Source organism: Cetorhinus maximus, chromosome 4 (genome assembly GCF_964194155.1).
Source record: "Cetorhinus maximus chromosome 4, sCetMax3.hap1.1, whole genome shotgun sequence".
Taxonomy (NCBI): Eukaryota; Metazoa; Chordata; class Chondrichthyes; order Lamniformes; family Cetorhinidae; genus Cetorhinus; species Cetorhinus maximus.
In genome coordinates this window covers 98,303,947-98,316,725 of record NC_135882.1, presented here as the reverse complement: position 1 = coordinate 98,316,725, position 12,779 = coordinate 98,303,947, and the positions used below count along the sequence as shown (strand labels likewise).

Here is a 12,779-nt window from a genome sequence, read left to right as displayed (position 1 = left end):
GGTGTTCAGCATAAATAATTTAGTATACTATTAAAAACCCAGGCTTGAATTTTGATGTTGGCGTGCGGAGGCAGGCCCGACATGCCAACTCGTAAAATGACGCATGGTGACGTCGGGCGTGCGTCATTCAGGTATTACATCCGGCAGGCGCGCGCCAGAGGCAGCTGCGTACCCGCCAAATTGTCAAAGGCCTATTCAGGTCATTAGAAAACCAATTAAAGTACTTATCAACGCTGCCCGTCCAACCTTAATGTTGCTGGGCAGGTGAAGAGCCTTCGCATTTTTCAGAAAACCTCATCCACGGCAGGATGAGGTTTCCTGAAAGTTTTATTAAATAAATAAATATTTTTTGCACAATTCAGAAACATGTCCCAGCTCATGTGACACTGTCACATGAGGAGACGTGCAAATAATTTTTATCTTTCTTTAAAAAAAATCTCAATATGCACTTAATCTCCCTGAGGTAGCTCTGTACCTCGGAGATTTCTGCACTCTTTTGCACACATGTGGCTCCGACTTCCCCTCTTTCCCCCTCCCCCCCGCCAGCACAGGTAGCACTGAACTCTACCGGTCACGCTGGGTGGGCCTTAATTGCCATGCCCACCTAAAATGGCGGCGCGGAGCCAATCGCAGGCGGTGATCGGCCCCGCGCCCACTCCTGACTGGCCCGCCTGACATTCAGAAAATTCTCCTCCCAGCTACAGCTCTGCTATCAAGTCTAACTTGTCCAGGGGCTTTTTATAGTGACAATAATAAAGTAAAAAGTGGAAGTTCATATCAAATCAAGTGATTTCTAAGATTTCAATTTGCAGGGACTTCAACCGCACAACCTGTGGAGGAGCAGGGAATCACTGACAGCAGTTCTGGATTTCCATGTTTAACTGCACTTGTGTTTTACAGTTGTAATGACCAGTGAACGCTAAAAAGTCTCATTATCATTACAGCCACGAAATCCGGGCTAATAAGTGGCTTGAGTTCCATGCTAACTGCACTTTTCTGAACTGGATTTTTTGTCATTAAAAAGGAAAATATTATGATGACAGCTTTGGTTTTGTTAAGTCATTGTGGCTCATTGTGCCTCATAAACAAACCAAGAATGTGAAATGAATAATATTTATATCAGCAGTTAATTCCTTAAAATTCAGAGACTATTAATGTTAACCTTTAAGCCTTTCCCAAAATAAATCTCTAATTTGAACTCAAAACACTTGATACAAATGTCATACTTAGATAGCTTGCTCCAGTCTGTTTTAACTAAGCTTTTTCATGCCTTTTGACAATCAAGGCCTGTGAGGTTAATAATATTAAGTAGATGTTGTTAATTACTGAGAAAAAAGTCTGGCAAGGTGTTGGAGAATTCTGTACAAACAGTGGTGCTCTGTAATTATTAAATGTGATAATTTTATTGACTGCATTTCAAAGGTCCAGAAATTCCTCAGAGTTTCTCCTGTTAGGCCCCAAAATTTCACTGAATGTGGGGTAAAACCGCCCCCCCACCACCAGTCGGGGGTGAAGTGCAGCAGCAGGTGCAGGCGGGCGACATTCTGATCAGTGCCCCCGGTCGGGGGGAGTCGCCATTTTACGTGTGCGGGCCAATTAAGGCCTGCCCAGCGTGACGCCCGCCAAGAAGCGCTATGCACTCCCTGTGCAGGCGGGGGGGATTCCCTCAGCCGGGAGTGCGCTCTGTTGCGCATGCACACAAAAGAATGCACAGATCTCCCTGAGGCAAAGTGCTGCCTCAGGGACATCGGCTCCGATTGAAAACTTCAAATAAAGGCAATAAAAAAAAATTCCCTGCCATGTCCCCTCATTTGACACTGTCACATGAGTTGGGACATGTCCATAACTTTTATTGAAACATTTCATAAAAATTTAAATACCCTCATGAAACCTCATCCCGCCCGTGGATGAGGTTTCACGTTTTTTCCGAAGCCCGTCCGGGCTGCCGCCTGCCCGCCAATCTTAAGGTTGGACGGGCAGGACCATTAATCATCTTAATTCATTTTTTAATGGCCCTAATACGCCGCCTGCCAAACTGCAAATCTAAATGGTGCGGGGTGACGTTGGGACCCATGCCTGATGTACTCCCGCGTCATTTTATGCATTGGCGAGTGGGCCCTGCTCTCGCTCGCCGACCAGAAGATGCTGCCCCTTGGTACACTTAAATGCTGGGCCTCATTAGCTCTGAACTAATGACAAGTGACATCCAGCCTCTGAAAAATTAGGCAGTTCCACAGAAACGCAGATGTAGGTAGAAGGATTCTGAAAGTATCTCATGGTAGGATGGGAGTGGTCGAAGGTAAAGAATGCCTACGTTTGGTTTGTTGTGTCATTAATCATGCCACTCCATATTTTCCTGGGACTTCTGATTTGCTCTGTTGTTATTTTTACCAAAAACAATTAGAAGATAATTAACAGAACTCTGTTCTCATTAAAATCAATGGGAATTGCGCTTTTCCAGCATCTGAGTCAGTGTTCACTCTGTTGTCACTTGCACTTGACTAAGTGGCTCAGCAATTATGTGATTATTTGATCCAAGATCGAATTTAAACATTCAATTGTTAAAAATTATTAATGATGCAAATATTAAATAACTAGACACTTTGAGTATCCACTTCTTGCACCTGGGATTTAAAATTTTAATATTACTATACCATGACCAGAATTTTGCAATAGCAATGATGGTGAAACTATCAACATTTACAATCATTGTTCCTCTGATGCTGACAGCCACACACGAGCTATTAAATGCAGAAATCTAGAAGTTGCTGTTAATGATGCTGTGCTTCTCCATTGGGTGTGCTGTCGAAGTACCATGACATCTCATCTCGTTCACTTCCCACTTCCATTTAATGCCATTGGTTTTATTTAAACTGTCAATAGTAATTCTAACCAATCACCCATATAAATGCACCTGCACTACCACTCATTATTGAAAAAGGCCACTGATATTTCATATTTGTAATATTTTCCTCCACTTCTGTTTCTTCAGGGTGGAGCTGAACACAATATTCCAGTCATTATATCAAAAATCTCAAAGGAACAGAGAGGTATGGCATTATTTTTTGCATTAAATCTCCAATGTTTTATTTAGATTTCTAACTGAAGTAATTTGACACTAGATGTTTTTTCTCCTGTCTTATTTACAAAGCTGACCTATCGGGCTTGCTGTTTATTGGAGATGCTATCCTTCAGGTGTGTACACTGTAATGTTTTCTTATTTAAGTAATTACTGCTGACCACAGATAATTGCAGTGAATTTAGGTTTGTCAGCAATATCTTTTCTTCCTTTCCTACTTTCCCTGCACCATTAGATAAATGGAATAAATGTTAGGAACTGCAAACATGAAGAAGTGGTGAGTACACAATGAATTTTTGATTTTTGTCCCTTTCTTTTACTGTAAAAAAAACCCCTTAGAATCTAGCTCATTCGAAATGAATGTACATTTTGATAGCTGTGTTAAACTGTCACTCTTTCATAAACTAAGTAGTCAGATTTAAAACCTCTACATGCCAGGAGCATTGTTTATACCATGAGGCAAAAATATCAATGTGATCACAACATGCAACCAACTTCCATTTACCAAAGTAAAAAGAGTACCAAGTATAAGGGGAAATGTTTCATTTCATTTTAATGGATGAAATAGGACAGGAAAATTTCTGAAATGCATTTTCAGTATGCACCACAAGTGTTGAAATGGAAAATCACCCTCATATTTTCTTTAGAATAACTATTGTGTTTGTCTCAGATACACACCTCAGGTATTATGTCGAATAAACTATAGAAAATATCATGCATCCCAACTCTGACTGGAAGATGTACATTTTAATTTTTAGGGCCACATGACCCCACATAATAGATGAAGAAGAGGATCTCAGTGACACTGAAATTTGGTGAATATTAGATAGAAATTCCAATCAAAGCAAAAATGTACAGAACAGTCTTGGGCATAGTGAAGGGAAGGTGAGGTTGTTGAAGATCTATTTTGCTAGGTCCCAACACAACATATAGGTCAGAATCACCAGTGTCTGCTGGTGCCGGGTGTGTTCGGTGTCGTGAGCGGACAATATGGTGAAAAGGCCAAAAATCAGGTAAACAACGCTGTGAAACTTGTTTGCGATCGTCCGCTCAGCTCATCGATGGCAGGCTATGATTCCCGTCGTCGGACATCAGGAACCCCATTGTAATACATCAGCATCTCATTATAAGGCCAGCCCGCCGGATTCATCTGCAACCCCCCCACCGCCACCCCAACCTCCACCCATTGGATTGTCCGCCCACATCGGCAGGAAAACACACCGTGCAGAATACATCTTGACAACTTGAGGTGCAAAAGCTGGGACATACTTACAGGGTCTTGCTCACATCATGGACATCCGAGGTGCAGAAGATGCTGGAGCCCGACACCAACGGGATCCCGGAGGAACGACCATGGTAGGTTGTGTGGATTCCCATGGACATGGCTCTGCTGCAAAGCAGCTCTTGAAAGTTGGAAACTCACCATTGATTCTCACAATGGATGATGGTCGAGGCGGTGGGAAAGAAAGGTCTAGGATCGACTGGGAGAGGAAGAGGTTGGGAGAGGGGTTGAAGGTGTGAAGGTGTCGGGGAGGTGAGGTTGGGAGAGGGGGAATGAAGGTGTCAGGAGGGGGTAAGGTCGGGAGGGGCGAATGGGCGAATGAAGGTTTTGGGGTGAGGTTGGAAAGGGGAGGAATGGAGATGTCGGAGGGGCGAGGTTGGGAGAGGGGGAATGAAGGTGTCAGGAAGGTGAGGCTAGGAGGGGGGAGGGAGCACAGAGGAGGAGGGGATAACGGGGGAGAAGATGGCAACTGGGGAGGTAGGTGTAAAGGGGGCGGAAGATGCATGGGAAGAAGTTTGGAGCGGGTAAGGAGTCCAGGGGGGAGGAAGGAGTGCGGAGAGGGGAGGGAGTAAGGGTGGAGGAAGAAGTCAGGAAGGGGGAAGAAGTGAGGCTGGGGGAAGAAATGAGGCTGGAGGAAGGTGTCGGGAGGGGGGAAGGACCAAGTGTGGCGGAAGAAGTAAAGGTGTTTGAGAGAGTCAGGGAGGGGAGGGACTAAGACGGGGGAAGTCCAGGGGTTGGGAGGACTAAGTGGGGGAGGCACAGTGGGAAGGATTTCCAGGGAGGGAAGGGGTCTGGAGGAGGGAGCGGGTCCAAGACGGAGAAGCGGTCCAGAGGTAAGGAGTTCTGGGGGGCAAGGGGTCCGGAGGGGGAAAGGGATTCCGGGGGGGTAGAGGGGTCCAGAGCGGGGAAGGGGTTCCAATGGGGGAAGGGGTCTGGAGGGGGGGATGCCCAGGTGAATGTGCAAGGTAAGGGTCTGATGGGTCCATGACTGTTTCCTGCAGAGTGAAGTGAAGGTGGACATGATATGGGGGAATGATGAGAATGACCGAGGGCAGAATGAGGCGGCAGGGTGGGAGGGTGAGAGTTCAACGCTAGCTGTAGAAGGGATAGCAAGGGTGGTTGGTGGGGACTTGGAGGCAGACATGGACCCTGGGAGTAGGAAGGAGGAGGTTGGGGAGGTGAACATGGATGGGAGTGGGGTTTTCGGGAAGGAAGGGAACGTGCACATTCAGCTGGACATCCCCGAAGGTAAAGGGTTGTGGCAGGTGGATCACGGAGCGGAGGCGGAAAGTGATGCCGGGGGTCAACCTTGATAGGGGAAAGGTAACAGGTGACTGGGGAGGGGAAAGATGACTCCAAAGCGAATCCAGACTAGGCTGTCCAAATCAAAAGTGAAACGACAGTTGTGTTGGGTGAGATCAGGTGCTGCATGGCAGTGTGATCAATGGGTGGGCGGAGATGTAGGTCAGCTCAGATGGACAACTGAAAGCAAACGCCAGCAGGCAGCATTCAAAATACTCAGGACATTGAGGCGAGTGTGATACGAGAAGGATCTGCATGCGTGGGAGAGTGCTTGCACAAGGCTCCGAAAGGCCCTGCCGCACACATACTTCTCTCTCCAGAATCACGCATTGGCCAGCTGCTCCCTCTGCGGTGACAGAGGACGGGGTTGAGGGGTCACAGGCAAAGGGGGCTCGGAGGGAGTGGACAGTCTCTGAGATCCCTGTGTGGGTGACCCGGGGTGTCCAGCTGCAGCTCCTCCCTTTGGGTGCCAGGGGGCCTTGGCCTAACTCCTTGAGGGGAAGGAGCACCTGGAGGGACATCGAGGTGCCCCGTTTCCCTCTCGCATTGCCACTGCAGGAACTCACTCATGGCTCCTGCAATGGAGTGCAGGACTACATACATCTCCGCATTCTGCTGGACTAGGGTCTCCATGGCATCCGCCATTCTCCCCCTGGAGACCTCCATACACATACATGTGGGCACCACTTTATCAGAGAGCAGGTGGACGTACTCCTCTGACTCTCGTGTCACTCTGCAGGATGAGTTGGAAGGCCAAATCCAGAGGATCGTCATCTGACTCGGACCTCACAGATGCCTGATCCCCAGCAATCCTCTGAGTGCCAGGGAGCTTGCATGAACCTGCCTCCCGCTTCTGTGGACATATGTCCGTGCGATGACCACCAGATTGTGAACCTGAGGCTCCTTGAGATCTGGCTCCCACCGAGGTGTGTGTCTCTGCGCTGGTGGAGGGTGTAAGTAAGCACTGTGATGGGTCTTTCAGGCTGCTTATTTCCAGCCCTTCAATGGAGGAGGTGTCCTCTTGACTTGTGGTGAGGACATGGATGGAGCTGAGGGACTGGCTGGCTGAGGATGTTGGTCGTTTGGCAGAGCTCCCTGTGAACCAAAGTAGAGATAAGTAGCGCATGACAGCAGAGTCAAAAGCAGGAGAGAGAGCGCTCACATTTGCATTGAGTGAGGGATGATGTGGTGCAGGATCCTCACGAGGGTGTTCACCGCTGATCTCACTGTCAGTGATGGCATGGTCTACGCCCTCACCAGCCAGCGTGATGGCACATTCCTCAAAGTGAGTCAGGGGCCTAATGTGGGACACTCCACCCCCGGCCTGAGACCTCTCCCTGCTGATGTGAGCCAGCTTCTCCTGCATGAAAACAGATGGAGAGAGCGTGAGCAGGACACATGGCACAGCATAGAATATTTGTGTGGTGAGCGGAACCATAACAGGATGAGGATGCGAGCACCAGAGGGTATGAGCCTGATGGAGATGTGAGGGTGTCCGTAAGAGTTGTTGGTGTTGTCCTTGGCGTGAGATTCCTGTGGATGTGTGATGGGTTTGTGAGTGCGTGAGTTGAAAGTGATGAGAAGAGTGAATCATCCTGGCGGAACAGATGAAACCATTCATCCTGTAGTGGCACTGGGTGGCTGTCCTCTTTTGTAGGGCATTGGCAATGAACACCGCTGCCATCACCTCCCATGCTGGATTGGTGATGCTGTTGCCCCTCCTGCGGCCAGAGCAGGGGTAGGGGACATCATAGCGAGCCTCCATGGCATCCAAAAGGTGCTTGAGGGACTCGTCACAAAACCTGGGAGCTGCGGTCTTTTTGCCTTTCAGGGCCATGTCTTCTTTGCAGCAGTCATGGGCTGGAAGCAGTGAGAGGTGTACCTGCAGCTGGACTTTAAATATGGTGCCTGGTAATGAAGCACTGAGGTGAGGGCGTGTCAGGCGAATGTGAGCCCGTCTGCCATAGAAATGGTGTGTTTCCCAGGAATGCATAATTAATACAGTGGGTTTGGGATGATAGGCATGAAAAGCTGCCATTGCGGCCGGCTGGTAAAACGTCCTTTTACCTGCCCGCTACCGCACTTAGTACAAACTATGGTGTAACAATTTGTTGTCGGTGCTACTGGTCAAGTTCTCTTGTATGTTGCGATTTGGCAGGTTCATGTGAATTGTATGCAGGTCAGACGTAAAAAACGCATTTTTTTAATGGAATCTCACAGTGCAAATAACCAGCCCATTAAATAGTAGCTGTTAAGTTCAAACACATTCAAGTCCAATCCAGAAAGTGAGCATTTGGTTGTACGAACTAAAATTGCTTAATTTCATATCCCCTCTGCATTCCTTTTCTGGAGGTGGAAGAAGAGTGTGAGTGAATGATGTGAAGCAAGTGCTTCTACATCAGAAGCAGACTCACCATTGCCAAAATAGCCATGTTCATAGACTTAGGAATACCTACCTGGAAATTTCTGAATAGAATTGCCTTCACAAGTTGAGATTCACAGATGAGCTAGTAATATGCGATCTTCTGCAATTTGCTATGCAGACAAGCACAAGCCCCACAACAGGTTCCATCACATCCACTGCTGTAGTGACTGGCTGGTTTCCTGTTTTCTCACACATAAATGGGGAAAGGATTGAGTGAATGTGGCATCACCTCTGCTTCATCTATACCGATTCCAGCCACACTTGCTCTGGGGACTCTCCCAACAAATCCACTGACTTACATGGAAGCAGACACTTGAGAAATCCTATGCAATGGCTCTCTCTGTCCAGTAGCCCCTCCAACCCCGCACTCCACCCATGACATGTTGATACAAGACATGGTAACATGCTCTATATTTGTGAATTTCATTTCTATCAACGCGCAGTGGTGCTACAAGTGCCTGCTGTATTCTTTACAGGGCATTCTCAGTGTGGAGCAACAGTAATGTCATCGGGCTGTTCAAGCAGCCAATCACATTAAAAGATTAGCACAGACATTCAAGGCAGGATCATCCCCTCAGCATCAGGAACTGCGAGTCATGCCATTTCCTGACTTTGCAATCCTGACCCTGCCACATTCTCCAACTCCCACATTATTTTTATCTTCTTGAAATGTGGGCAGGCAAGGTTCAGGTCTGTCTCGATAGACAGGCCTGAGGCAGCATTGGAGGCTGGCAGGTTCCAAGGCCAGCTGGTTAGAAGGCCTGCCTTGGTTTATTCGGACATTATCACAGTCTTGTACATGGTTGTTATGTCCCCTAGCTGTCACCTTTCCTCCTTCTATTACCCCCATTCTATTAATCCCATTGCATCTTCCATGCCCCTCAAGCATCCTCCATACCCACTCTTCCAGTATCCACTATGTACAGAACCAATAAGCCATTGGCAAGTCTGGCAAACCTTTGAAATGTTCCTGAAACTGACACAATGAGCAAAGAGGCTTTGAAAAAACTACTCATCTTAGAACATCATCAAAGTGTCAATCATCTATAGACATTCATAGTATCAATGAAGAAAGCTTTCACCCTCTTAACACCTCTTAATCTTGTCCAACTAAACAAAGAGGTATTGAAAACCCACATCAAAGGAAGAATAACCTAGCCAATATCATAAAACTGTCAATCAAATGAAGCTAGCTCTCCACTTCAAGCTCTGCAATCAGATCCCTGCTGAGCTGAGCCCATTAGCCATTCATGGAGCTCAGCCAAGCATTCACAATGAGGATACCTGGAAAAATAGATGAATAGCGATTTGTTCAAAGTGCTTCTCTTGATACAGTTACCTTTGATCCCTTCATCCAAATAATTTATATAAACTGTAATTACTTGAGATCCAGCACTGATCCCTGTGGCACACCACTCGTCACATCCTGCCAACCAAAAAATGATCCATTAATGCCTACTCTCTATTTCCTGCTAGATAGCCAATCGTCTATCCATGACAATATGTTAGCCTGTACACCATGCGTTTTTATTTTCTGCATTAACCTGTGATGAGGCACCTTATCAAATGCCTTCTGAAAATCTAAGTACAATACATTCACAACCGTGAGTCATCCACAGATGATTGACACTTTGATGATGTTCTAAGATGAATAGATTTTTCAAAGCCTCTTTGCTCATTGTGTTAATTTCAGGAGCATTTCAAAGATTTGCCAGACTTGCCAATGACTTTATCCACAGCACCTGTTACTTCTTCGAAGAACTCCAATAAAATGATTAAACATGATTTTACTTTTACAAAATCACATTGACTCTGCCTGATTACCTTGAAATGATCTAAGTGCCCTGTTATAATGTCTTTAATGATAGCTTCTAACCTTTTCCCTATGACAGATGTTAAGCTAGCTGGCCTATAGCTTCCTGCTTTTTGTCTCTTTCCATTTTTGTACAAAAGAGTTATAGCTATTTTTCAAACGAATGAAACCTTCCGCAAATCTAGTGAATTTTGGAAAATTAAAATCCATTCATCAACTATCTCGCTAGCCACTGCTTTTAAGGCCCTAGGATGAAATCCATCAGGACCCAAGGACTTGAAAACCCAGAGCTTCAACAATTTGCTCAGTACCTCTTCCCTGGTGATAGTAATTTTCTTGAGTTCCTCCCTCCATTCCAATTCCTGATTTACAGCCATTTCTGGGATATTACTTGTATCCTTGATAGTGAAGACCGATGCAAAGTATCTGTTCAATTCATCTGCCATCTCCTTATTTTCTATTATTAACTCCCCAGACTCACTTTCTGTCGGACCAGTGCTCACTTGGTTAACTCTTTTCTTTTTTAAGTATCTATAGAAACTCTTACTATCTGACTTTATATTCCTAGCTCGCTTTCTCCCGTACTTTAATTTTCCCTCTTTATTAATCTTTTACTCCTTCTTTGCTGTTTTTTTATATCATGTCCAATCTTCTGACCTGCCACCCATCTTTGCACAATTATATGCTTTTTCTTTAAGTCTGATAATATCTTTAACTTTTTTAGTTAACCTTGGGGGTGTTGCAGTGGTTAGCACTGCTGCCTCACAGCTCCAGGTTCGATTCTGACCTCAGGTGTCTGTCTGTGTGGAGTATGCACATCTGCCTGGATTTCTGCCTGGTGCTCTGCTTCCGCTCACTGTCCAAAGATATGCTGGTTGGGTGGATTGACTATCGTTAAATTGCCCCTTTGTCTGTGTGTGTGCCCTGCGATGGACTGGCATCCTGTCCTGGGTGTACCCCCCCCAACCCCACCGTACCCATTGCCTACCAGGATAGGCTCCGACTCCCCACGACCCTGAATTGGATAAAGTGGTTCTGGAAAAGTGAGTAAGTTAACCACAGATGGTTGGTCTTCCCCTTGGAATTGTGTTTTCTTGTTGGAACGTATCTATTCTGTGTATTCTGAAATATCCCCTTAAATGTCTGCCATTACATCTCTCTTGACCTATCCCTCAATCCAACTTGCCAGTTCATTTTGGTGAAAGCTCTGCTTTCATGCCCTCATAATTGTCCTTATTAAGTTCAAAATACTAGTCTTAGACCCAGTCTTCTCTCCCTCAAACTGAATGTAAATTACAATCGTATTATGATCACAGTTACCAAGGGTGCCTTCACAATCAGGTCATTAATTAACCCTATCTCATTGCACAATGCCAGGACGAGTATAGCCTGCTCCCTGGTTGGCTGCAGAAAGTGCTGATTTAAGAAATTATCCTGAAAACTTTCTATGAATTCACCATCTACGCTACCTTTGCCCATCTGATTATTCTAGTGTAAAAGTAGATTAAAATCCCCCATGATAATCACCATACCTTTCTGACAAGCTCCTGCTATTTCTTCTTTGACACCCCATCCTACCAAATGGGTACTGTTAGGGGGCCTGTACACCACTTCCACAAGTGATTCTTGCCTTTATCATTCCTCATCTCTACCCAAGCCACTTCTATATCTTGGTTTCCTGAACTTAGGTCATCCCTTGCTATTGTGCTAATGTTGTCTTTAATTAACAAAACCACCCTCCACCTTTTCTTAACATCGTATCATTTCTAAAGCTCACATACACTTCAATATTCTGGTCCCAATCTATCCTGTCCTACAGCCATGTCCCTGTAATGGCTATTAGATCGTACTTATTAATCTGTTGAATGGCTTCCTGTACCAAGGTGTCATGTTCAGTTTGCTCAGCCACCTTGCAATCCTCACTCTCATCCAAACAAGCTGAGAGAACCTCAAACCATTCGGACAATTGCGGAGGCTGACAGTCCTGCACTCCTGCCCTCTGGGACCCCTTACCTGCCTCGCTTACAGTCGTACGCCCCTGCCCCTGACCACTGACCAAATCAGAAGATCCTATGCAAACTGGTGTGACTGCCTCCTGGTACAAAGCATCCAGGTAACTTCCCTCCCCCCTGATGTGCCAGTGTCTGCAGCTCGGCCTCCAGCTCAATGGTGCTGAGCTGGAGCTTCTCGAGCTGCAAACATCTACTGCAGACTTACTGTAGAGTTTTATCTGAGAATTAAATGTTTTTGGAATTGGCTATCTCCCAGCTTGTTTCCGATGGGAACTTGTTCAAAGTCCACTCAAAAATCAAAAATGGTGGAAGTTCAGCAACAACTGTACACACATTTATGGTCCCCTATTATTCAATTTTTAGGTAAAATTGGCATGGTAGAAACACAAAAATCACCCTGTAAGTGATATTGGCTATTCACTGACGTTAAAGTTTGTGACAAATGTAGCCAACCGGTTAAGACTAATATCACGCACAGGCTTGTAATAAGTGAGGTAGAGCGGATTATTTGTTTTGTACAATTTAAGTTTTTGGTTTTGATCATTATTAATTGTTACTGCCATAGTAATCTGTGAAACAGTTTTGACCCTAACCTTCCTGATCCTCAAGCTCCCCAATTATTTGTTAAGAATTTTATGTGTCCAGGTACGGTATTGACTTGTGTGAGGTCTTCCGATGCCTGAAGCCCGTTAAGAAATAGTGTCCAGCCATTTGTTACTAAAATTCCTCCAACAGCACATTTCAAAAATATAAGGAGAGATTTAGAAATGTGATTTTTTTTTTCAAGAGGGACTTCTATGACAAGGACACATGAAATTAATTGTTCTTGAGTAATATGTGTTCACACAATGTTCTTTAGTAATATG

At 45.6% G+C, this 12,779-nt stretch overlaps 1 protein-coding gene across 2 annotated transcripts in view; it reads left to right on the top strand.

Annotated features, from left to right (window-relative positions):
- sntg1 (syntrophin, gamma 1) overlaps positions 1-12,779 on the top strand; it is a 637,587-nt gene that overhangs the window by 483,496 nt on the left and 141,312 nt on the right. For both annotated transcript variants that reach the window (XM_078539715.1, XM_078539716.1), the window contains exons 6-8: positions 2,993-3,050; positions 3,152-3,195; positions 3,315-3,356. In XM_078539715.1, the coding sequence (XP_078395841.1) occupies positions 2,993-3,050; positions 3,152-3,195; positions 3,315-3,356 (144 nt within the window). The remainder of the gene's footprint in view (positions 1-2,992; positions 3,051-3,151; positions 3,196-3,314; positions 3,357-12,779) is intronic.